Source organism: Aedes aegypti, chromosome 3 (genome assembly GCF_002204515.2).
Source record: "Aedes aegypti strain LVP_AGWG chromosome 3, AaegL5.0 Primary Assembly, whole genome shotgun sequence".
NCBI classification, from domain to species: Eukaryota; Metazoa; Arthropoda; class Insecta; order Diptera; family Culicidae; genus Aedes; species Aedes aegypti.
In genome coordinates this window covers 347,273,611-347,300,879 of record NC_035109.1, presented here as the reverse complement: position 1 = coordinate 347,300,879, position 27,269 = coordinate 347,273,611, and the positions used below count along the sequence as shown (strand labels likewise).

General features: G+C 42.4%; 3 protein-coding genes across 14 annotated transcripts in view; 1 reads left to right on the top strand and 2 right to left on the bottom strand.

Annotated features, from left to right (window-relative positions):
- LOC5566052 (CD151 antigen) overlaps positions 1–27,269 on the top strand; it is a 280,588-nt gene that overhangs the window by 83,335 nt on the left and 169,984 nt on the right. The window lies entirely within an intron of this gene.
- On the bottom strand, positions 4,590–5,555 carry LOC23687740 (farnesol dehydrogenase-like). Its single transcript, XM_011494651.2, has 2 exons — positions 4,918–5,555; positions 4,590–4,845 (listed from the first exon to the last, which is right to left on the bottom strand). Exons 1-2 carry the CDS (start codon positions 5,479–5,481, stop codon positions 4,672–4,674), a joined length of 738 nt encoding a protein of 245 aa, XP_011492953.2. The 5' UTR covers positions 5,482–5,555; the 3' UTR covers positions 4,590–4,671.
- LOC23687722 (farnesol dehydrogenase) lies at positions 23,421–24,437 on the bottom strand. The gene is made up of 2 exons (XM_011494652.2): positions 23,806–24,437; positions 23,421–23,735 (listed from the first exon to the last, which is right to left on the bottom strand). Exons 1-2 carry the CDS (start codon positions 24,367–24,369, stop codon positions 23,562–23,564), a joined length of 738 nt encoding a protein of 245 aa, XP_011492954.2. The 5' UTR covers positions 24,370–24,437; the 3' UTR covers positions 23,421–23,561.

Below are 27,269 nucleotides of genomic sequence, written 5' to 3'. Positions count from 1 at the left end.
ATTGTGCGAGCACTAAGCGAAACAAAAAACGGCAACTGATTGAGTCGCTACCAGGGGGGTATACGCAACGAGGTGCGCCCAAGGGTGGAACTGGCGGCTCTTTATTGCTACCCAGACATGTCGCTGGTTCTAAAATGTAAACAACCATACAAAATAACGACCAAACAATGATGACGGCGTAATCAATTTTCTCGCAAACATCTTTTTTGGGAATTTAACAGAATTTTCTGATTAAATTGCCAACAGCGCACTGCAGTAGCACGTAGCAAATAACTGCTTGCAAACAATTTCTTTCAAGCGCATTGATTACCTGTAATTTTGCGAATAATGATTTTTACTTTTCCGCGTTAAGCCTTAAAACTGGTTCTGGACTTAGGTTGGCGGCTTTTCAATTTTACTCCCAGTTGACAGCCGCCCTCCACCCTTGGGTGCGCCTACTGTTCATGTTTTGTGGGTGTATTCGTTTGGCTCACAACGCTGCTAGGCATCCCGCTGCTTGAGTGTTAAAATGCATCAGCATTTGCTGCCTGGCATGGCCCGCCTTTCGACCTGTGCTGTTTGGGTCGGCCCGCGTGAGAGATGATGCTGTTTGGGCCGGCCCGCCCGAGAGATGATTGTTAGGCGAGCTTTGTTTGTAGTTGACAGCCGTACACCCACCCTGGTCACTACCGATTCTGAATGCCGAAAGTAGCCGAATGCAATAGGGGAACTGGGGGTAATATGCCCATAGGGGGCAAAACGCGCCACCCTCGATTTGGACGAACGGTGTGGTTTAGACAACTTTTTTTCATCCTAGGTTATAGAAAATGGATAAAAATGCTTCTCTTAATATATTTTTATGTGTTTTTCTCAAGAAAATCGTAAAAAACGTGTAAAAACGTTTTTCGCTATTTTCGTTGCAATTTTGTGCGATCTTCAAGGTCAAATTTTAGGTCGATAAATAACCAAATTTCTGAAACTATCGCCGAGAGCCAACTTGTGCACTGTCATAGTTTGTATAACAGGCAAAATATATGTTGAATTTGTCCTTAAAAAGCTTATTGAAGGACCTAAACTTTAATCAACTCTGGGGGCAAAACGCCCACCCCTATTTCATAACACCAAAACAGCCGTTTGAATTCAAATTCTACCAAGCGTAATGCCATATTGAAGTTACGGGCAATTTAGATCCTTACAAATGTACATTTTTTGCATCAGCATGTATACTATTATTGAGCAATAACATCTGAACAAACGCCCGGAAGTATGCAACCTATAAACAAGCATGATAGTGTGCGTAAGTTTACAGCATGGCTAACGCCGAACTGAAGCGGGGCGTTTTACCCCGCAAAACAATACATATGCAGTTAAGAAAGCATTTTTTTTAAATTGATTTTTAAAACACAGAAAAGCTAGAATGGATAGCTGTTTCTACTATTTGATAGAAAAAATGTTAGTTTATCCGACCATCATTGAAAAAAGATCATAATATAATGTTTTTATATATAAAATCGCTGTTTTCCTTAACGTGGGCAAACTACCCCCAGTCCCCCTACCGAATGATTGTTTACATTCTGATTTCGTTCGAGTGGCATTCGGGTGTGAGTGTTGATGAGCGTTCACTGAATGGTGTGGATTGCCATTTAGTGAATGATTCAGTGAGTGGGAATCCGCTCAGTCAGTTCAATGCATTCGGCAAATGGTAGATAAATGCGTTCACTCGTGCCTGGCAGATACAAGTGCATTAGTATTCACTTCTCTTCGTGTTCCTTCCGATTCTCGCTTTTCTACAATCGGTTTCGACGCATTCATGTTAGGGTTATAGATAGCATCCGCTATTGGAACAAGTATTGATAAGATATACAAAGCATTAAAACTACTACAACAAGCTTCGAAAGCAACCATTGTCGGAGTAGCAGAAAAACTAAATTTTGTCGCATGTTTTCAGCATTCCTTTCAACTAGTACGGAGAGTTTTGAAACCAATTTATTCAATCAAAATTAAAAAAAAACATGACTGGAGATTGGTCAAGTATATTTGATGGGAAAATACAGTCATCTCTCCCTTACTCGATATTGAAGGGACCATCGAGTTAGGGAGGTATCGAGTTACAGAACACAAAAGCAGTGCATTTGCGTTCCAAGGGATCATCGAGTTAGCCATGAAAACCAATTTTTACTATGGTTCTCTAACTCGATATCGAGATACGGAATATCGAGTAAGGGAGAGTTAACTGTAACACCAATTTTAACTTTGAATATGAGAAATGGACACGTTGAGTTGGCTATGAAATCAAACTCATGAAATACTAACATGCATTTTGATTACCGATTCAAAAAAAGTTCCACCAAGTTCCACTCTAAATCGCTCACAGACATGTTTCTTAGAGTGTCCTGTAAGTGTCTGGAAGATACAGCTGCAACTCCCTGCAACTCCCTGCAACTCTTCGAGATTTTTGACTATTTTTAGGGGTACTCCTTAACCAACACAAGTATGAAAATGAGTTGTTTGTGATGGAAAATCCCGAAATCTTGCAACACTATGTGGTCTCAGCTCAACCAGACATTACACTAAAGCAAGTTTATGCTTAAAATAATATATTTCAATTGTAGTTTCCAAGATTTTAATCAAAATTTATATAAAAAACTGAAAAATTTAAAAAATGCGATTTTTTTGCAAAAAGGCGTATAAGCCACTTTTGAAGCTACGAGTGATAAGAGACATATTTGCAAATAACTTCTTACATCATTATCTATATAAATAAAAATGGAATGATGTTTGTATGTCACGAAATGGCTTGAGAACGGGTGATTGAACTTACATGTTTCTTTCACTGTTGAATTCGTCCAGAGCTCCGACGTGTTTGTGCGAAGAAAAAGTTTAGGAAAGTCTACGGGATAGAGGGTAAAACGGGAGAAAACTAATCTGACATTTTATATACGGGATTTGCATAGCGTTTTTCAACAGCCTACTTAATGGCAAGACGAAGTTTGCCGGGACCACTAGTGAGCAATAAAAGCACAAATAGCATGGTTTTTCTTGAAAAAATATGAATTGGCGCTTGGGACAGTTTTGCGATTATGCGTATATTATATGTCATTTATGAAAATTGTAGCTCTTTTGACCAGAAACAACTTTCCCTTCCATACCAAGGTGCTCAAATGGCTTAATCTTCCAGTTTTGATTTTTGTCCCGCATCTCCATACATTCAACGCACTGTGTGCCGGTACAAATGGTTGTAATGTACCAGTAGATTGGACTATGGAATAAAACGTACATTTTACGATAAAAACGACATGGTGCAATTTTTGGTGGATAGATCGCCTCTAGTTTAGTCGATTTGCCAAATTTCAGTTTTTTTCATTATACAAATAATTAGGTTACCGCAAGAAAAATGCTCCCTTGCACCAATAGTTGCCGTCGTGTTCCAGTAGTGGATCAACGGATGTAAGCAGTTTTTAAAATGGATGTATAAACATGAAGAAAAGTCCCAGATCTTTATGCATCATTCGAAAGATATTAGTTGCTGTTCCGAGGGAATCATGTTAAACCTATGTAAATATTTACCATTTTGTTAGTAGATAAAAAAAAACGAATTTAGTACGACAAGTCGAGTCTAGTACACGACATTGAAGACGGCCTTACAGTTGAGGTCCAAATACGCGTATCTGTCAAAGGATACAAACTCTAGTGGAATTAAATGGTATAGTACTAAATTCGGTTTTTTTATCTACTTATAGGTATTCTACTAAACAGCTCAAAGATTTATTATTACCATTTTGTTTACATTTTTTTTTTGTATCATTCCCGACCTTCTACTACTGGAGCACTAGCGCAACTACTAGAACACGTGTACCAATAGTGGCTCAAGCGATTTTATGTTTAAAAATTTGTTTTATCACTCTATTAATATTTTTCCCACATAGTAGAGTTTGAAATCTTTCTGCTGACGCCAAAAGATCGCTGTTAAGGCTTTTCGTTATTTTGTTACCACACGTTGAATGAAAGCCACAGATCCTGAATCCCATCAACGCTCAGATAGCAAGAACAATGGTTCTGCGGAGTTCTATGAGACCCTCTGAGACGATGCAATGATCTTTGCGTAGGATCACTTTAAAATTTGCCTAGGTTTACCAAAGATCATGCTTGAAATCCGCAAAAATCATCGCTGAATTATGTGATCTATCAAAGATTTTGTCATCCATTATGTCATGAAAAGTCTTGTCAGATGTTCTTACAATAAGTTCGTTAAGAAGTTTACAAAAAAGACCATTAAAACTTAGTTATGAACAAGCCAGAAACTTCTAAGAATATTCCTACTAATTGAACAATTTAGAAACTTCAAAAAACACACAAAATCTGTCATCAGAAATTTTCTCAGCAAACACAACGAACTTGGAGTGTCTAAAGATTTTACCATTAGGTGTACTATGCTGAATCATGCAAATTGAATCGAGTGGAATCCGCTTCGAAAGCATAAAGATCCATATCAATAATAACGAACAGAAAATATGTGTGTGTATGAAACTTCCAAAAGAATTATGCGGCTCTAAAAAGCAAACAGAGTTGAGAAGGTTTTAATGGAAACGTGGAGTTATTGATTGGATTCATTAGAGTTAAAATACTCATTCCATTTAGGAATAATCTATATTTTTTCCACATTACAAATTGTTTATCATAAAATCTTACAAACTAGAATATTTCACCAACCGGCTTGATCATCAACTCATGAACCTGCACTCGCGGAGGAGTTCCAAGCACATACAGAACCGCTTCAGAGATGTCTTCCGATTCGAGCAGAGGCATATCACTCGTCACTATATCTGTCGGTAAGATTTCCGTTCGAACACCTCCAGGGCTAATACTCTGTAAACAAAATAATGTTTCATTCCGAAGCATGGGTCATAATACACGTGCAATCATCTCAACCATACATACCGTGACCTTGATCTTCGTTCCCGCCGTCCTCAATTCGTTTCTCATCGTCTCCGTGATGGCAGTAACTGCGTGCTTGGATGCGGAGTAGATGTTCAATTTCGGGAAGTTGATTACTGTGTGGCCAGCAATACTGTTGATATGGACGATATGTCCATCGACCGAACGCTTCTTCATCGACTGATAAGCCTCCCGACTGCACAACACCAGTCCCATCACGTTCGTATCTACCACTTCTCGCAGCATTTGGGTGTTGTTCGCATCCAGCAAATCCGTCTGCCGCAGGATCCCGGCATTGTTGATCAGCACGTCAACTCCTCCAAACTTTTCCTCAACCCACTTGAAGGTCTTCAGAATGTCTTCTTCCTTGGAGACATCGCACTTCACCGCATGAAGAAGGTTTTTCGCGGATTCCGGCAAGTCGTCCTTCAACGCTTCAACACGTTCTACGCGCCGAGCCAATCCAACGACGACCATACCGGCCTTGGCCAAATCCTTGGCAATGGCGGCACCGATTCCCGAGCTGGAACCCGTCACCACAGCTACCTTTCCTACCCAACGATCCATTACAATAGCAAAAAAATTAAGCGATGCGAACCTTCCGAACAACCGGTAACGACTGATTGAGCTTCCGAAAATTCTACCGTACTTATCGCGTTGTCTCTAGCGTTGATTAAAATTTATTACGATTCATTTCATCATTTCGAGATCTCTCCTGCGGCTACAAATGGGCAAATGACGAAGCAAATTTTCGATGATTTAGGTAACGTGTGACCGCACGGACGGCGAGAGCAATTGAAGAGTCAACGCGAATCGAAGCTGGACGGTAGGGATGGTCAACCAGCACATAAGCAAAACATTAGACGGAGGTTTCATCAAGCGATAGTGAGCTTGATAAGCGAGCATACCCAGGTGCGATATGGTACTGCACGAGACGGGCGGGTCTTATCAATTGTTAGATCATCATCGGGTATTATTTTTGCACTGGGAATAGAAGCTAACCTGATAATGGAGCATAAATACTGGATATTTTGGGTTTGAAAAAATGCTGAGTTGTTTTGGATGACGCAATGAGATAGTATCAAAATTGAAATGCTTGTTTTGATGCCGATTCCAACATTGAAGCATAATGTGTGATGGATCAAACGATGATGATGATGATGAGATGAAATTGTGATCACCATTAGCGCAAGCTACACATGTATGCAGCTGGGTGAGTTAATTTTAGTGCCGACCTTCGTGAAACAACACTTTGTCATCCAGTCAGCAATTCGTGTAACTTCCTTAAGATACCCATCTTCTTCTTGTTGGCATCATGTCACCACAGTTATTTACTGAAACCTTTCTTTGCCCAAGTTGCCATTTTTGTATTCGTATATCGTGTGGCAGGCTCGTTGGTCAGGAAAGTCAAGAAAATTTTCAGGAAATGATTTTCCTGGTCATTGAGTACCATACTATCTGTCACATAGCTACTTTGGCAAATAATACTCAGCTCATTAAAAGGCTCTATCCCAGTGGAGACACAATATCAACAAGAGAAATTAATATCTTGGAGAAGTCTTCGTGGTTATTTTTGCAAATTCAAAGAAATCACGATGAAACTAATGAAAGAAACCACTAGGTTGTTTCTAGGGGAATATGTGAAAAAACTAAAAAAAAATAGGGTGGTAAAGATGAAAAGTTTTCAAAAAAAAATTGTGGGTGAATCTTTAAAAAAAAATTCTAGAAAAAAACGTTAAATTTCAAAGAGCGGGTCATTTAAGATTCAACAAATAAATTGCCGAGGTATGATTTGCAGTAGATTCAGAGAACCATTTTGTCAAATTACTTCAATATTATTCATTTTCCGAACACTAAAAATTAAAACTAATACTTTTAACACATCTCAATATGATCGACTTGAATTGTTCATAAATTGACCACCCTGTTAAGAAATTTAGTATATTTGATTGCAAATTTCCATTTGAAGTCGAGTGCTTGAAATAGTTGTTGAATCTGAAATTTGAGAAAAAACGGTATATGTGAATGGGTAAGATTAGTCTAAGAATTTTTCCATTGATATCTCAATTGCTCAAATAGATGGTTAAACTCTCACTCTATTCTGTAGCTCAATATCGAGTGAGAGAACTACAGTAAAAGTTGGTTTTAATGACTATTCTATGGTCGGTTCTTTGGATCGCAGCTGCACTGGTTTTAAAAGTTTTCTAACTCGATGCCTCCCCTACTTACTCGATAATCCCTTCAATATTGAGTTATTGAGAGTTGGCTGTAATTAAAATTCAAAAATTTCTTTCATATTTGTTTTTTACTATTTATTTCTGGACAATTTTATTTAATTTTTTACCGAAATCGTGTTCACACCTGCCAAAATCCTCTGCTTCGTTTCCAAACACCAGTCATTCTTCTTAATCTTCAGCATCTATTGGAATGCCTTATACAGTGGGATTCCATTTTTGGCAACAAAACGTGCCAAAATCGAAACCCATTTTCTTATTCCAAGAATAATATGGGGATATTGTGACATCATCCTTATGGAACCAAATGTTGACCAGACTTGGGAACAGTTCATTTCGAAGCAGATTTCTGAAATGTAGGGCCAAAGAAGAAATTGAAGAAGAAATGTTCCTTTCAGTACCCAAAATATTAAAGTGCGTGAGTTAAAAGACCAAGAACCAGTATCCTGGGAAGAATGTACTGCACACAGAAAGAAAAATCCATTTAAATTTCAGCGTTAACGATGCAAATAACAGTAGTGCCAGATTTGTCGTAAATTTACATCACACATCGTATAAAATTGCATCAACACCATGTATACTTTCGCTACACATCGCGTAATCTAACATTACTCGGCAATTAGCATAAATTCACATGACGTTGAGGTGATTTAACACGATGTGTATTGTTAATTTACGACAAATTTGGCATTCCCTCTATGTGCAACATTCAACGCTGAAATTTACATGTATTTTTCGTTCTGTGCAATCTGTCAAACCTAAGTAGCGAGTGAAGTACCAAGGAACCGAATGAAGCACAGAGGGATTCCATTTATTCCTTACGAAAAGTTTCATGACACTATTCGCCTGCTGTACGGGGAATGTCTGAAAACTAAATGTTGTGGAAAAATATGCGTGCTTCACCGAAATGTAATATGAGTCTCCCATTTTTTTCTTAGTAACTCAGAGCAAGGTACTGGAGACAATCAATTTTTGTGCGAGACAAAGCAAAGCATATTCACTATTCTTTCAATTCTTCGAGCCTGCTGAAAAATGTACGCCAAGAAAATTTGAGCTAGATATGCCTTGAAATGGGACATACTTAATAAGTGCTTTGCCAAAACTTAAAGCAGCGGATCATATTATGTTTAGTAAAACAGAAACATAATAAATTATGCCTATTGTGTTTCAGAGTTTTGACAGTCACATAATAGTATCATGAATTCAAGTAGAATTTTGGACGTGTGTACGAAACGCAAAGAGCGAGAATGAGACAATTACCACGCTGTCCATCGCACAGTGCGAGTGCAGTCTAATTACTCCTGCACATCTCTATCAAGCTCAAGGCTCAAGGCTATCGGCTGCTTGGTCGTCTATAGAAGTTAATATTCAATGTTATCTTCTTTTCCAAGCAGCCTAGATAGCCGTGTAGTGTCGGTAGTGATTGTCTCAACTGGCTAAGAATAACACCACGAATTGCCTGATCCTGTAGTAAAAATCTACTAATCAGGTAACCCCAATCCCAAGGTGTGATGTGACCCGTGCTGATGGATGAATAGTTGAGGTGGTTTAAAATATGCTCAATCGCTAACGGAGCCTGGAGAGCACCAGGGTGAACTCTCCAGTATGTAGCTCTAACTGCATTAGGGCGGGGCAATGATGCAGCGGACCGTTTTTCCCCAGCGACTCGTGGGACAAAAAAATGAGTGCAAATAATCAAACCAAAATAAAAGGTGTCGACTGCCTCCCAGCGACCCAAGAGAAATCTGAGGAGGCCTCCAGTAGCATCCCACAACCAACTCCCACCATACAGGCTAGCTTGTCTTCCTCTGATGGAAAAAATGCATGTTTGACCTCACTTCCTGGCCTAAGCGGTGTCACATCAATGGCTCCCAATAAGGGCAGTGGAAATGTCAAAAGTGTAAAATTGACCACAGGGGATAAACCAGCAGGCCTAGGTAAGGGGAAGGACAAAAACCAAAATCTAAGACATCCCCCAAAATCAAAAGTTGATGATCCGCAACATCCAAGGAAGGACGGCAAACGTCCGGAAAATGCGGAAAGCCTCAGCAATGAGCAATGATTAAAATCCTCCAAGTGAATCTCCATCATGCTCAGTGCGCAACAGATGTGCTTTGCAGGAGGTTCACAAAAGAACACCTTTCCGTGGCACTGATTCAAGAGCCATGGGTCAACAAAACTCGAATACAAGGTATTCAACTAAACTCGTGTAGGTTGGTATATGATGACAGCCAGCTCTCTCCCAGAGCAGCTATTCTAATACGCAATGATACTAAATGTTTTCCAATTACAGAATTCATCAAAAGGGACATCGTGGCCGTCAGGATGGAGGTTTCTACTGCTAGGGGCAGTACTGAGGTCATTATGGTTTCGGCGTATTTCCCTGGTGACGCAGAAGACATTCCTCCTCCAGAGATGGCTGCTCTTGTCTCTTACAGTCAAAAACACAACATCCCCTTCGCCATCGGTTGTGACGCCAATGCTCATCACCTTGTATGGGGAAGTACAAACACAAATATCTGAGGTGAGCATCTTTTGCAGTTTCTTTCCTCCAAAAATATTGACATATGCAATGTCGGAGATAAGCCTACATTAGAAAACATCTTACGACAAGAAGTCCTTGATCTGACTTTATGCAGTCAATCCATCTCGGATAAAATAAAAAACTGGCATGTTTCTAATGAAATATCTATGTCAGACCATAAACATATAGTCTTTGAGTGGAAAGGGGGTCTAATGATTCAAAAGTCGTTCAAAGATTTCAAGAAAACTGATTGGGAAACCTACTCAGCTATTCTCCGTTCTGAAGACTTTATAATAGAGCCGAATATTCAGACTATTGTACAGTTAGAAGCAGCTTCGGATTCTATTAAAAACAAAATTCTAAATGCTTATCAAGAGAGCTGTCCGATCAAAACAGTTAGTTCGAACAGAGATGTTCCATGGTGGAACTTCAACCTTGATAAACTCAGAAAAACTGCTCGGAAGGAATTCAACGGAGCCAAACGCACTTCTGATTGGAGTCTATACCGAAAGGCACTGACAGAGTATAACAAAGAAATGAGACGAGCAAAACGGAAATCATGGGTTCTCATGTGTGAAAGCATTGAGAAAACTCCCGTAGCTGCTCGACTTCATAAAACTCTTTCGAAGGATCACTCCAATGGTTTGGGAAGTCTTCAAAGGACTGACGGTTCACTCACTGTGGAACCTCGTGAAACACTGAGTGAAATGCTAAGAGTTCACTTTCCTGATTCAATCCCACAAACGAGTCTAAATGCTGAAGGTGCCAGACTTGACGTCTCAGTTCCACACGGGTTCCTATCAGGGGACTCAGGAACAAAAAGGGACGCAATAAAGGTTGCCAAAGAAGCTTTTACTCGCGATAGGGTTGTTAGGGCAGTGAGATCTTTCGAGCCATTCAAATCTGCTGGCATGGATGGAATCTTCCCAGCGCTTATCCAAAAAAAAAAGAGACACTGATTCCACACATGGTAGAGATTTTTAAGGCAAGTTTAGTTCTGGGACACATTCCAAACGATTGGCGTCAAGTTCGAGTTGTCTTTATTCCAAAATCAGGAAAAAAGGACAAAACCAACCCTAAAGCATTCCGACCGATAAGCCTATCCTCGGTAGTGCTTAAAATCATGGAGAAGGTATTATGCGAGTATATAGATTCTAAATTTATGAAAACTATGCCTCTTTCTAAATCCCGATTTGCTTATCAAAGCGGAAAATCAACGGTCTCAGCACTGCACACGCTAGTGAACAAGATCGATAAAACCTTTAATGCAAAAGAAATCGCTCTTATAGCATTTCTTGATATTGAGGGCGCGTTCGATAACGCTTCTTATTCGTCTATAGGTTCGGCAATGTTGAGGAGAAACTTCGACTCATGCATTGCAACCTGGGTACATGCTATGCTAGCAAATCGACAGATCTCATCTGAGCTGAGTGATTCGCGCATTACTGTAATGGCTACAAGGGGATGCCCTCAAGGGGGAGTACTCTCTTCCTTATTGTGGTCATTAGTAGTGGACGAACTGCTAGATAGTTTAGAAAGAAGGGGTTTTGAAGTTGTTGGATACGCAGATGACGTAGTCATTATTGTACGAGGCAAATTTGACAGCGTTATTTCATCAAGGATGCAAATTGCTCTCAATCACACTGTTGGGACAGCTACGGAAAGATGCTTCGGAAGATCTTAGAGCATGACTCGTAAGTACGGTGTACATGAATCAGCTTTTTAGCTGCAATTTATTAGAGACGAATTATTATCTTATTTTGCATGGAAAATCAGTTTTACTTACATTTCTAGTCCTTAATAGCAAACTTGTCCACTGTCCAACAATTTTACACTAGTTTTAAGTTCAACTTTTACTAATTTAAGGATATATTTAAGCAATTCAATGTTTTGTGTTCTAGCCGTAAGCAAATTTTACTTCTTGTGTCTGCATGTACTAGGTAGGAACAAATTTAATTCTATTTATTATGCATGACGGATTGGTGCGCATACATGTGTGCTGTCGATATCATACACTACGGATTTCTCCTGCGTGTGGATCGTGTGACCCTGTCGCATCGGGGTGCTGATTTCTCGTCGTTCAGAACATCCCCCGACCCGTATTGCTTGAAGTCTACTTCAGCTGTACCACCAACTTCGAGAACGGCGAGCTTCGCAACTGACCGAACCAGCATTCCAGCACTGGCTGTCAGGACTTCCACATTCCGTACGCGGCCGTCACGTCCTGGAAACACACGAAGCACTCGTCCTCTCAGCCATCCGTTCCGAATCCGGTCCTCAACCACAACCACCAAATCTCCAACTTCTATGGGCTTGCGATCCTTGAACCACTTCGTGCCGCTGTTCTCTCGTCGATCGGTTCTCTAGCCGGTTGGTTCACTCCGCTGGTGCTCAGCATCAAGAAGCAGTTCGGGGTGAGTGCTTCCTGCTCCTCGGAATCAATCGGCAGGTACGTAAGCGGCCTCGAATTCACGATAGATTCTGCATCGATCAGGAGTGTACGAAGTGTTTCATCGTCCGGCTTGCCGCTGGTAGATAACGAGGCCAACGCGCTTTTCACTGACCGGACCATGCGTTCCCAAGACCCTCCCATATGCGGCGTGTAGGGTGGATTCAAACGCCACTGGGTATCGGTGTTGGTGAACGTACTTGCGAGATTGGTAGTGATCCGCTGTATCTCCTCTTTCAAGTCCCGGCTAGCCCCCACAAAGTTGGTGCCCCGATCGCTGAATATTTCTTTCGGCGCCCCCCTCCGTGCAATGAACCGCCTAACCGCCATCTTGCAGGACTCCGTGGTCAGGTTGTGCACCACCTCGAGATGCACTGCGCGTATGGTCAAGCAGGTAAACAGCGCGACCCAACGCTTAACTTCGTTGCGCCCCTGCTTAACCAGCATTGGCCCGAAGTAGTCCAAGCCAACGTAGGTGAACGGCCGAACGTGTGATGTAGTCCTTGCTTCAGGCAGTGGAGCCATTCTCAGGATCGCCGGAACTGCCTTATAGACCTTGCACCACTGACAAAGCTTTCCGGCTTGCTTCAAGGCAACTCTCATCTCCGGAACGTGGAACCTTTGACGCATCTCGTTGACTGTCGTTTCAGCATTGCAATGCTTGTACAGCCGATGGTACCAATCTACGAGAAGTTTCGTCCCTTCGTGTCCTTTGGGAAGAATGACGGGAAACTTGAAGTCGAATGAGACCTGCTGCGCGCTTGCAATCCTTCCATCCATCCGGATAACACCTTGCTCGTCCAGGAAGGGAGAAAGCTTGATTATCTTGCTGGTCTTCTCGATCCTCTTTTGTTCCCCAACTGGAAGGTCTTGGTTAATCTTGAGGATAACGAGTTCATCGCCGAAAGCATCTTGCTGGATCAGCTTGACGATGGTTGCTTCCGCCTTGACCAGCTCATCCCGACTTAGCCATTCCCGTTTACCTAATGGTTGCTTCTTGACCTTGCATCGCAGATTGTCGATGAACCTGTGTACATACGCAACAGCTCGGACCAGACGTTCCCATTTGGAGAATCTTCCAAACTGCAGTAGCTGCTCCTTGACTACGTCGCGATGTAGGTGGATTGGGCGAAGTTCCTCCTGATTATCTTCTCCTTTTGTTGCTTGCTGAGGCCAAAGGTCCGGATGTTGGTACAGGAACGTCGGTGCTTGGAACCAGCGGCTGTCAGAGGCGATGTTGGGACCTTTTCCCCACTTTGTGGCTTCGTCCGCCACGTTCGAGCGGGATGGTACCCACCGCCACTCGTTGACCTGTGTTAGATCGTGAATTTCGGTTAGCCTGAATGCGACGAACTGTCGATATTTCCTGGGATCTGACCGCAACCAAGAGAGGAAGGTGCACGAATCGCTCCAGAAGACTTTGCGGCTAATTGGAATCGTGTGATTCTCGGCAACGGTTTTCGATAATCTTGCGCCGAGAACAGCTGCCGATAGCTCCAGCCTTGGTATAGACAGCAGCTTTAAAGGCGCCACCTTTGTTTTTGCCGACACCAGGGAACATCGTAGTCGGGATCCTTCGACGATGCGGAAGTACGCTACCGCAGCAAATGCTTCTTCGGATGCGTCCACGAAAATGTGCAGCTCTACGGCACGGTAGTCTTCAGGAGAGTAGCCAGGAAAGTAGCATCGCGGGATTTCGACATAATCCAGCTGCTGCAACAACTTGATCCATCGCTTCCATTGCTCGAGCAGTGTGGCTGGGATACGCTCGTCCCATCCAAGCCCAGAGCGCCAGATGTGCTGAACGAGCACCTTTCCGTGGACGACAAAAACAGCTACTAGTCCGATGGGGTCGAAGATGCTCATTACGACACGCAAAACTTCCCTCTTCGTCGGAATCGAGTCATCCTGTAGAAACACTTGAAGTTCTTCCCGGAATACACCTTGGAAGACAAACACATCGTGTTCTGGCTTCCAGATCATGCCCAGGACACGTTCGTATGCGGCCGACCTATCGACCAGAAGTTTCTTCGGCGATTCTGTTTGCTGTTCCCCGACCCGTGTGAGAACATTGGATGAATTCGAAAGCCAATTTCGAATGGTGAATCCAGCCTTCGAGTGCACGAGCCTCACTTGCTCGGCCAGTTCCACTGCTTCATGCTCCGTGTGGACACTGCATAGGAAATCGTCCACATAATGATGCTTTGTGATCGCTTCTGCTGCTCGTGGGAACTGTTCGGCAAACTCCTCGGCATTCCGATTTTTCACATATTGGGCCGCAGATGGCGAACAGGTGGATCCGAACGTGGCTACGTCCATCACGAAGACATCGAAAGGTTTGGACGGATCATCCCTCCAAAGGAACAACTGTGCCGACCGGTCCTCTGGTCTAATCGTAATCTGGTGGAACATCTCGCATATATCTGCACTGATGGCCACCTCAAACTGCCTAAACGAACTTAATACTGCTGGCAGCGGAGCGAGAAGATCTGGCCCAGCAAGAAGGGCAGAATTGAACGACTGGCCTTGAACCTTGGCAGCTGCATCCCACACCAGTCGTACTTTGTTCGGCTTCCTGGGGTTCGTGACGACGTTCAACGGGAGATACCAAGTCCGCTTTGGGTTGAAACTGGCTAGCTCATCAGGACTCGCTTTATGCGAGTATCCTTTGACCTGGTACTGATTTATCTGGTTCTTTACGTTGTCGTACAGTTCGGGCTTCGAAGCTAGACGACGTTCCAGGCAGCGGAATCGCTTTTCCGCCATGGGTCTGCTGTTCGGAAATTCCACGTTGTCGTATTTCCACAGCAAGCCTGTCTGAAACCTGCCAGACTCTGTACGCACAGTGGTAGTTTCGAGGATCTGCTTCGCACGGCGGTCTTCATCACTTTCCATCGTAGAAGATCCAGGCCCCACACTCTCTAGCGCGAAAAATTCCTTCACGAGGTCGTGCAGCTCTTGATCAGGAGAACGAACCGAGATGTGGAATAGCTGATGACTGCTTGGCTGCCCAGTTTCCGCTACGGAACTTCCATAGACCGTCCATCCAATTCTAGTTTTGGCAGCGATCGGGCTACCCTTGGGTTCTTCTCTGCTTTTCCGGGTTGCCATGACGAACGAGTTGTCCAACCCGATTAGGATCGTGGGGACAGCATTGGTGTAGCTTTGCACCGGAAGGCCTTGAAGATGCGGAAACTGTTTGCAGAGCTCGCCGAAATCCAACGATTGAACTGGAAGGTTCAGGCTCTTGATGGTGTGAACTTCCTTCAAGTCATGTCGTGTGCCGTTTGCGACACCTGAAATTTGCAACTTTATCAGCTGCGATTCGTCTTCCACCCGTTCAATACCACTCGTCCACTGAAGGCAGAGTGGATGGACGTCACCAACCACTCCAAGCTCTTCTGCCACCTTCGTCTCCACCAGCGTCCGGGAGGAACCGTCGTCCAGAAACGCGTACGTCTCGATGGTTTTGCCGTTCCCATGTAAAGAAACTGGAAGTATCCTAAATAGAACGGATTGGTTGAATTGGCGATGAACTGTAACCGTGCTTGTAGTTTTCGGAGGATCGGTCGCTGTGTGTGGATTTCCAGGATGAAGAAGTTTGTGATGGCGCTCCTCACAACCGTTCTCTCCACAGCTGCTTGCTTTACAAGGGAACTTTCCGTGGGAACCCAGGCAGCGACGACACAGGTACTGCTCTCGAACGAGTTTCCAGCGATCTCCTAGTGTCATCTTGCGGAAGGCGTAACAATCTCTTATTTTGTGACCATCCTTCCGGCAGGAGGCACAGGACTTAGACTTGTTCTTACGATCGCCGCTGTTAACGTTCTCCTCCCTTTTCTCCTCTACAGCGTGCGTGTTTATGTAAGTTTTCTCTTTCGCCTTTGGTTTCTCCTGCTTGCCACCAGGTCCGTCCGCATAGTTGACAAAGATCACGTCACTAGCTGCTGAAACGATTTGGTCCATGTAGCAGCCAAACGTGGTAAGGTCGACGTTGACATGCTGACGCTTGAAAAGAGACCAGTTGAGCTTGAGAGTAGCTGGAAGTTTGCTTACTAGCTCCTGAAGAAGCAACGGATTCGAAAGATGATCGTGTAGACCCGCAGCTTGGAGATGGCTGCAAAGGTTTTTGCACGCTAAACCAAATCCAACTAGGCTTTCCAGATGTTCCGGCTTGGGAGTTTGCGTTGACCGTACCTTGGCAAGAAGCGAGTTGATGATTTGCTCTGGCCGACCATACAACGTTCTCAACGTGTCGATGATCAATGGTACGGACGATGGTTGCATCAGATAGCTCTGAACTGCCTCCAACGCATTCCCCTTCAAGCACCGCTGCAGCCGCATTAGATTTTCCCCATCGGAATAACCGCACATCTCGGTGGTATTTTGGAAGCAGCTCAGGAACAACGGCCACGTGACAGGATCACCGGAGAAAGTAGGAAGCTCCCTGGGCACGACTTGTCTGGCGGCGAGTTGCTGTGGGCTGGGTCCACCGAAAAGCTGCCGCCGAGTAACATCATTGGCAGCGGACACAGCTGCGACGACGGGTGCAGATGTAGGAACCATCGACGACATGATTGGAGGATCCTATAACATTTCCCCGAATACCATTACCCCGAAAACCATCACCCCGAAAGTCAATACCCCGAATGGTCAAGTACCCCGAAAATCAATACCCCGAAACCCATTACCCCGAATAGTCCGTTACCCCGAATACCATTTCCCCGAATAGACCATGACCCCGAATTTTTTTTGGCACGAAAAATTCAAAATGAAGATCCGACAAACTAATCCCATATACCAATTTTATAGAATTTTGATTTTCATTTGAATTCATGTTCTTGTTATCAAAACATTTATTCTTCTTTTAATCAACAGCTATTCTTCATGAGCCAAGTGAGAACCAAAATCTCACTCACAGGCGTGTACTTGATTTTGTGAGAATGGTTGTGTTCACAGTAATAAATCATTTTTCGAACTGGTAATAGTGCTGACATGTTAATATTAGAAACATATCCCGCCCTCTTTCAAAAGCGTTATATTATTTGGTAATGCATAATTATATTTTTATATTGCTGGAGGCAATGCGAGTTGAACATATTCTAGAAGGGCACTAGACTATGGTTTGAAAAATGTCAGATAAGAATGTTAACTGATTTTAAACAGACCACTATTTCAAAAGTACATCGCTAAAGAACAGCCTATGATAAAAGAAGAAAAAATCACTGATGAAAGCGTCAATAATTATGATGCCAACAATCACTTTGCTAGTGCAACTTCCAAAAGAATAGCCGATAACTAAAAGAAGGACAAATCTCTTGTTGGAAATTGTAATACTGACAAGATGTAATACAGACAAGTAATGCAGCGGCATATTTTCAAGGTTGCTCGTCTGAAGTCACTGTCAACTTTGGGAAGTGTCGTATTCGGGGAACTGATTTTCGGGGTAATGGTTTTCGGGGTAATGTGTCATTCGGGGTAACGTTGCATTCGGGGTAATGGTTTTCGGGGTACTGGTTTTCGGGGAGATGGTTTTCGGGGTAATGGTATTCGGGGAAGTGTTATAGGACCGATTGGAGACAATCGAGAGGAAACTGTGTGCACGGAGGGGGGAGTGGAATGGGCTTGTGGTGTACTCATATGAGCCGGAACGAATTGCAGAATAGGGGGAAGCAAGCATGGTCCGGTTTTCGGAGGGGGCGTTTTATTTATTTCATCAGCTCGGGTCGGTGGTGATGAATCGACCGAGCTCACAATATTTAATTGTGGGGCAAAAGTAACGGTGGAACTAGAGCACGGTTGACTTACCGAACTGGTAACCTTGGTATTACCATCGCTGACTGGGAACTCGTAGGCAGCGTTACGCACTGGTCGTTGCTCATCTGATGGCTTGTTGGCGGCGATGCGAACCACTGTCGATGACTTGGTCGGCTGGAACTGCCGAGTTTGTTCCGGAACTCGATCGAAATCTTGGCTCTGACGGATTGTTCCGACCATCAACTGCTGCTGGAGTCTGTGCGCACGCTTTTGTAGGTCACACAGCTGCTCTATCAGTGCCGACGGCGAGTTTTCCGGTGAGATAGAAAAGTTGGGTGCAATCGGAAGCGCCTGGTGATCTGTGGAAAACGTTGTGAATCCACCTGCAGCCCCAAGGCCATCAGTCGCGCTATTCATTACAGCAGTTTTCTCCTTGTTTCGGGCCTGCAAATGGGCTAGCCGACTACGTGTTGGAGCGAAAGAGGTGCTGTCCGTTGGTGGTGCGTTCGATTCCACTCGGTCCACCGGATTGATGGACAACGACTGCATGGCAAGCGCAATCGATTCATCTATGACATTGCTCACTGCTGGAATCTCCTTGGGAATGGTGCCAGTCCGGGACTGAGTGATCACGGGAATCGTTTGGGATTCGGTGGTACTACACGTAGTCGGGATTACCTGGCTCTGAACCCAGTCGTGAGTTCTCTGCGAACTGCCATGGGAAGATCGACGAGTCTTGCTGCTGCGACTGCTTCCATCATCATCCTCCAGTTGGGCCTGCAGAATAGCAAACTTTTTGGCGATGAATTCCATTTCCACCCGCTTTTGCTCCTCGAGCTGCTGGAGTTCTAGCGAAGCGCGTAAAGCACGGGAGCTCCCCTTTGATGAACGGCTTCGTCTTGATCGACCGACAGACGGTGCAATGGGTGTGTCCATCCTAACACCTTTGTCGGAACCTTCCGGATGAGAGCCGGAGTTGAGGTTAAGAACGCCTTCCTGCTGTGGGTTTACACCATCTGGATGCTGCTGCGTCGTTGACGGTGCCCCAGCGCCGGGGAGGTTTGTAGAGCTCGACATCTCCGGGCGATTTCACCATAGAAATCTAAAAAGTTTTGTTGGGACAGCTACGGAAAGATGCTTCGGAAGATCTTAGAGCATGACTCGTAAGTACGGTGTACATGAATCAGCTTTTTAGCTGCAATTTATTAGAGACGAATTATTATCTTATTTTGCATGGAAAATCAGTTTTACTTACATTTCTAGTCCTTAATAGCAAACTTGTCCACTGTCCAACAATTTTACACTAGTTTTAAGTTCAACTTTTACTAATTTAAGGATATATTTAAGCAATTCAATGTTTTGTGTTCTAGCCGTAAGCAAATTTTACTTCTTGTGTCTGCATGTACTAGGTAGGAACAAATTTAATTCTATTTATTATGCATGACGGATTGGTGCGCATACATGTGTGCTGTCGATATCATACACTACGGATTTCTCCTGCGTGTGGATCGTGTGACCCTGTCGCATCGGGGTGCTGATTTCTCGTCGTTCAGAACACACACACTCTCCTGGTGTCAAAAAGAGAAATTAGGAATAAACCCTTCAAAAACAACAATTGTACCGTTCACAAAAAGACGAAAGGTACAACACCACCCTCTTTTCTTGAACCAAATACAATTAGTTTACTCAAATGAGGTCAAGTATCTTGGCATCACACTTGACGCAAAACTAAATTGGAACACCCATCTTCAAACAATCATAAATAAAGGTCTCAATTCACTCTGGGTTTGCTCAAACACCTGTGGTAAAACATGGGGTCTAAAACCCAGTATGATCATGTGGATCTATAAAACAATCGTTCGGCCTAGAATAACCTATGCGTCCCTTGTTTGGTGGCCTAAGACAAAGGAAGCTACGGCTAGAGCTAAGCTGAACAAAATTCAACGTACTGCCTGTATTGCCATAACCGGTGCAGTTCGTAGTACCCCCTCGTTTGCCCTAGATGCTATACTCAATCTGCCCCGGCTGGATCAATTCATAAAGCTGGATGCTGAGAAAAGTGCTCTTAGGCTAAAACGATCAACAGTCTTACTGTCAGGGGACTTAACAGGTCACCTCAGTATATTAAACGAATTTTCGATAAATCCTATTGTTGAGAAATGTAGTGACTGGATGGAAAAAGTGGTAAACTATGACTCGCCATTCACGGTGGTCTTTCCTTCTCGTGAGGAATGGGAAGGAGGTGGACCCACCATTTCACCGGGATCTATTAAATTCTACACAGATGGTTCAAAAATGAATAATTTGACAGGGTCTGGAGTATACGGACTGAAAACCAAAATCTCTGTCTCTCTTGGACAGCGGCCTACAGTTTTTCAAGCAGAAGTCTATGCAATCAAGGAATGTGAGCAGCTGTGTCTGAAAAGAAATTACAGACATGCCACCATCTGTATTTTCTCTGATAGTCAAGCAGCGCTTCAATCTTTGAAGGCTTTCACTTGCAACTCAAAACTTGTGTGGGAATGCATTCTTGCACTGAAATCCCTAGCTGAACGCAATCGAGTTAAACTATATTGAATCCCAGGACATACGGGTCTAGAGGGTAACGAAATTGCCAATCAGCTAGCAAGGAATGGATCAACCAATATGTTCATTGGTCCAGAGCCATTCCTTGGCATTTCAAACTCTGCACTAAACACGGAATTGAACAACTGGTTGTTAGATCAAATTCAATCAAATTGGAATACAGTTTCCAATGCTAATCAGTCCAAAAGGTTCATAACAATAAACACGACACAAACACAAAAACTTATAGATCTCAACAAAAGGGATCTCAGAACATACATCGGTCTAATAACTGGTCACTGCCTAAGCAGATACCACTTATACAAGATCGGTGTCGTCCAAAACACAAATTGCCGTTTCTGTGACGAGACGGACGAAACCTCACAACACCTTCTCTGCTCTTGCAGTGCACACATCCATCGTAGGTTCAAAATATTTGGCAAGCACTACTTACAGCCAGCTGATATTTGGAACGCATCCCCCAGGGAGGTGGTTAGCTCTATTAGGCTGATCACGCCAGATAGGGGGAACTACAACACTGCAACCTAGGGCTTCTGCCCATCAATGGCAGATGGTTCAAAGTTCAGTCAGATGCGCAAAGTATTCCGGAGGCACATTTGCTACTGGAAAACATTGTTTACATAGAGTAATAGGGTATATCACAATAGTCCTAACAAATGGACGCAGTGATCCCACACCCGACAGAAGAAGAAGAGAGAAGGTTCTGTCTAGCAGCAGTGCGTGTAGCACCGAAAGAGATTTAAGCTGCACCCTATACCTGCTGCTGCCTATGCACAGTGAAATATTTTCATAGGTTATGTATCTTTGTTTGGTCACGGTCAACTATACGGTCAATAATAATCTTGAAAACCAACATAGAAAAAACATAAATATGAAATTTTATTATTATTTTTTGTTTTGAGTTGAAGGGAGGTCTCATTTTTCTAAGGGTGGTCCAAGTTACTTCAAAGATCGTACTATTTTTTACTTATTTTTCTTTCTAGAATAACCTGCTCGCTGTAACATAATTTTATTCTCAGCTTAGTGTTTTATAAGTGCTTCCACAGTTATAAACTGAGAAATTTATTTGACAAAGCTGTCATTTTGCTTTTTTATATCATGTTTAATGTACGATGATCAGAAGACCGGTTCCAGAGGAACGTTCCCCACAAAAACTAACCTTTTCCGTAAAGATCTTTGGGTTCAGATAGTCGTTACGGTATTCAGTAAGACCAATCCGAGGAGCCTTCCTTAGCCGTGTGGTTAGAGTCCACGGCTACAAAGCAAAGCCTGGCTGAAGGTGTCTGGGTTCGATTCCCGACAAACGTCAATTGGCATAGGATGCTCTCAGTTTTTTTTTACTTTAGAAGAAAGCTCTCAGTTAATAACTGAGGAAGCGCTCATAACAACACTAAACCAAAAAGCAGGTTATATCCCATATGAACATAAAAAAGACATTAAGAAGAAGAAGATAGTTTCCAGTGAATTCGGGCACCATTAGCTTGGCATTTCTTCATAACAGCGAAGGTAATCGCAAGGCTGAAAAGGCTAAGATATATTCTCACAATTTAGCGTTGTGTTTTATATCCTTGGACAGTCCATCAGTAATCTTTCTTTGAGTTCCTCTACGGAAAATGTTAGACGAATCTATTTTACAGTGACGACGAAACTCATCCAATGATTTCTTCACTTCTCTTGTAAATTCCAATTTCACTGACTTTCTAAGTACTTGTCAGTAACTACTTTGTTTTTCTTCCAGTAGTTTGCCGGGGATAATTCAATTGGGGGATGTCCATTAATTATGTAAGGGTTTATGGGGGGAGGGGGGGGGGGTGTTTTTGAGATTTCTTACGCGCCATACAAATTATTTTTAATTTTCATACAAAAAATCTTACCATGGGGGGAGGGGGGGTTGAAAAACCTCGAAAATTGTCTTACGTAATTAATGGATCGCCCCTTGGGAAAAAAACATTTTTTTAACTTATTCTAACGATTTCATCAAACCATTATCTAAATATTCTCAGCGTTGCGAAACTCTCAAATTCTCATATCTCATGCTTGAGATCACGTTTGTGTTGTAGCTCATGCATATCAACAGCTAGAAAATCATGCGTGAGCGTGTTTATCCGTTTGACTTTTGCGTCAAAATCTCATGCATGAGTTTTGCGAAGCAGATCCTAAATGAGTTTGTTCTCGTGGAGAGCTCAGTGATTGAAATTGAAAAAAATTAAATTATCTAATTATCATTATATAATTACGTTTTCAATTTATTCTGAATTTCTTAACCAAAATCCACATTGATTTCGGAATTAAACTAGGAATTGACCAAAATTTCTACTACAAATTTTGTTGGAAACTCTTTCTATGATTTTTCATGTTTCTCACTCTTTCACTGGCAGTTAGAAGCCCGATTGAAGTTCCGTGGTTTTGTTCCAGTAGTTTTGGTGTAATTTATTCAGAAACAATTGGTGGACAGACCGGACTAGATGATATTTTGGCCTTGCAAAAATAAGTCAACGACTCCTTAAATTCTGATTTTCCAATGCTATTAGACGGTTCATCAAATAGATAAGTATCAATATGGCAGCAAATAATGCAAAAAGTTTGTTATTTCGAATGGTTTCGGTCTGACTAATCGCCGACCAATTGTCCAGTGGATTTGATAATTGAATATCAACGTAAAACAGTAAATGGACCAAAGTTGATTTTTAGATCACTATGTTATCACCAGTGGAAGAAGTCTCTACCATTGTAAACAATCGGGTTCCAACATGGTTTTCATATATGAGTTGAAACCAAAAAAAAATTAACCATATCATTTCTAGGAATAAAACAAAAATAACTAACATTTCCTTTTTTGGCCAATGAACATTAGTACCAGCTCGCGAAGTGACGATAGCAATGTTGAAATGATTATCTTCTGAGTTATCATTATATGAATCTGAACATATTTCATTAGCAATAAGTAAGACACATGTCTCGGTTTTGATTGATTCGGTTTTATATTTCTAAAAATATCGAAAATATCAATCACTCCACTAGATTACGACAACACAGTTCACGTGCAACATATGAAACAGTTAGGTGTAAATTGATTCAAAGGACTCTCGTTCGTCCTTCAAAACTTCTCACCTACTGGTTTTATAGTCAATTCATGGACTTGCACTCGAGGAGGTGTTCCAAGCACGTACAATACAGCTTCGGATATATCTTCCGATTCCAACAGCGAATGACCTCCTTCAATAATGGACTCCGGAAGGATTTCAGTGCGAACCACACCGGGGCTAATACTCTGTAAATATTCAGTAAAAATACACAAATCACAATCAAAAACACTTTCTTAGGCAGTCCAGCGAACCCACCGTAACCTTTATTCTGGACCCGGCATTCCGCAATTCGTTTCTCATAGTTTCCGTAATGGCCGTCACTGCGTGCTTCGACGCCGGATATATATTCGATTGCGGGAAATCAAAAACCTTATGGCCAACGACGCTATTTATATGGACAATGTGCCCATCGACCGAGCGCTTCTTCATCGATTGATAGGCCTTCTGGCTGCAGAGCACCAGTCCCATCACATTCGTATCCAAGACTTCTCGCAGCATTTGACCATTATCGGTACCCAGCAAATCCGTCTGCCGAAGGATTCCCGCATTGTTGACCAACACGTCAACTCCCCCAAATTTCTCCTCAACCCATTTGAACACCTGGGTAATGTCTTCCTCCTTGGATACGTCACACTTAACCGCATGCAAACGCGGCTTAGCAGACTCCGGCAAGTTTGCTTTCAAAGCTTCAACCCGTTCCACTCGACGTGCCAATCCAACGACCACCATTCCAGCTTTGGCCAGGTCCGTAGTGATGGCGGCTCCAATTCCCGAACTTGCCCCGGTCACTACGGCCACCTTTCCTGCCCAACGGTCCATTTTGGTTGAGGTGAGATGCGTTGAAACAAAGCGATGTTCTAATGCCGGCCGTTCGACTACGACTAAACCTTAAATGATAGAATTCTTGTTTATTATTTTGCCGGCAGCTGACTAGGAATGATTGTGAAATGACAGTGAATAATTTTGTCCAATCAGCGTGCTGTTGCAGTATTCTAGCTCGATATTTGCAAAGTCAACACTCGACCCACTGCTAGCTCTGGATGAGGAATCGTTACTTCTAATGCGATAGTTTTGTGAAGCAGGTGAATATTGGCCTTTTCTGAAGTGTCAATAATGTCGGCTGTTTTCAAAACACGTGGCTTTCTTTACATTGTTCTAGTATACATCAGGCTTTATTCGCAAGAGAGCCGGTGGAGTGTTTGCCCTTTTTTTTTGTTTGTAGAGTGATTACTAGTTGTATTTACAAAACCAATTGAATGAATCAAGAGACGTGTGTTTTCTTTATCATTACTGTCGAGTCATCATCGCATGCACATAATGGATTGCGTAACCCATAGAAGTAACCATTGTAACCTTGAATATGTACAGTACTAGACGAAATAAAGTATTCATTGGGAGGCTTGATTCTCGGTTTCTAATGCTCCAAATGATATGAAATTTTCATCTAGTTAACTCGTGTGATCTTCATTCTGATTAGAAAATTATATGGATTACGGAAGAATTTTCAAAGTTGATTATACAATTGTGGATCCCCTGGTTCATTGTTACTTATCATAAATCATGAATCTATTCACTTTTTGCACGAAAAAAAATCGTTTCTGACCACAAACTGTTCTGAAGTAACTTTGTCCATAATGCTTCGAATCTACGCTATTCTATCATTTATGAAACTACAACAAATTGTGACATAATCCTCAAATCTTCATGAAGTATTGACATATGCTCAAATACGAGCAAAGTTTCATGTAAGCGTAGACTTTGGGTTAAACTGTCAAACAATGAACGCTTTTTAAATTTTCACTGATTAATTGCTCAGAACTAATTTCAGGGCCGATTTTTAAACGTAATAATTTCAGATAAAGGACTATTTGCTGCAATAACACCGAATTCATAGCTATATGTTTGTTGGTATTCCGTTGTAAAACATCCAATTTGTTTTAAGATGATAATATTCTTCTACGAATTCGATCCCACTATATCTGACTTTCTGTTTTCCAAACAATACTGATACGAGCGATGTAGTTGTCTAAGGTGGGAAGTGTGAAATTTTATCATTTAATTCCACTCAAGAAGAAACATACTCGGCGCGACTTACTCGGGTGACGTTCCAGTTGAGACAAAGGCCGAGTAAACGATTTCGGCGCTGCCATCGTTTCTCGGTGAGCATTGATTATGTTAAAGTGTTATCATATCATTACGTATGTATGCTGGCAGTCACTAAATTATTGGGACTGCTTTTTATCTTAGGTTCATGCAATACAAGCTCTCTGCACAGAAACAGAATCGTTTAGGATGCGTTGTGAAACAACAACGAGAATCATTTCTAATGGTTTTGATGGGTAACTTTTTTTCCCTATCTTTATTAACGAGATTTTTAGCCCTGGGCTAGTTCATCTCGGGACCAACGGCTTTACTTCCCTTCCGAAGGAAGTCGTCACTGGATTTTTTAGTGACTATCTCGGGGATGGGATTCGATCCCAGGTCCTCGGCGAGAGAGGCGTGTGTTCTAACCAGGTCCGTACCCTGAAGGATAATTTTGATCTTACAACATAACTTTCCTCTTGTGCATTTGGAAAATGTTTAAGAGAATATCAATTCAAATGTCTTGCCTATGGAGGATAAATCACAGCTTCACTTATTTGTAAATGATCTAATTCCAAATAGGTAAAAATTGTTTGGATACGGTATTGGCCGGTTCTCAAATTCAAACTGCGAGATCTGCCCATTACCTGCTGACAATAAGCACCGTATCATAATATGTACTACTGGTACACAGCAAGTGTGGGAGTTTAAAAATTTTATTTTAGCGAAGCATTTCAGTTTTAAAAATTTGTTTACGCAGAGAATATTCGCTCATGAAAAATAAACCATAAAAAATTAATTATATTATTTCTCTTTATTTGAGTGGCTTTTCGCCCTCAGGCAGCATTCATTTACTACGTATCGCTAAATTGTAAAACTCCCCTCCGAATCTATGACAAAAGGTCGAAGGACAAAAGGTCGAATGACAAAAGGTCGAATGACAGAAGGTCGAATGGACAAAAGGTCGAAGGGACAAAAGGTCGAATGGACAAAAGGTCGAATGGACAAAAGGTCGAATGGACAAAAGGTCGAATGACAAAAAAGGTCGAATGGACGAAAGGTCGAATGGACAAAAGGTCGAATGGACAAAAAGTCGAATGACGAAAAAGGTCGAATGGACAACAATTTAGGAAGAACAAAAGCCTATACTCTTTAGATAAAAAAGCAAGTTATCACAAGCGCTACAGCTAAAATAGACGCGAAGAAAACGCGCTTATTTTCAGAAAGACTATACTGAGAGAGGTTAAATTTCAGCTGGTCAACGATCTTTTCGGGGTGAAATTTTGTTAGACTTTTCAGGTCGTAGTGCATCCAGAGTTACTGTGTACGTGCTGTAGCCTTGTGTGCAAGAGCCACATTCCTTTCATGCTCACCCGTGCACTGTACATTTTGAGACCTAAGTTGGTGTTCCTTGCTTTTTAGGGTAATTTCTAAATGCGTCTCATGCGGTTCGTCATAACGTTGTTCAAAAACAGCACAATAATTGATGTTGAGACAAAATTTTTAAACGAGAATCGAAATTGTAGCTTCCGGATCGCGCGTCTTCGAGCGTACATGTAGACCATCTAGACACCTGTATAATAAGGTAAAAATAGCTGTAGAGACTCTTCGTTACTGAGCAGTTGTTTTACAACTTG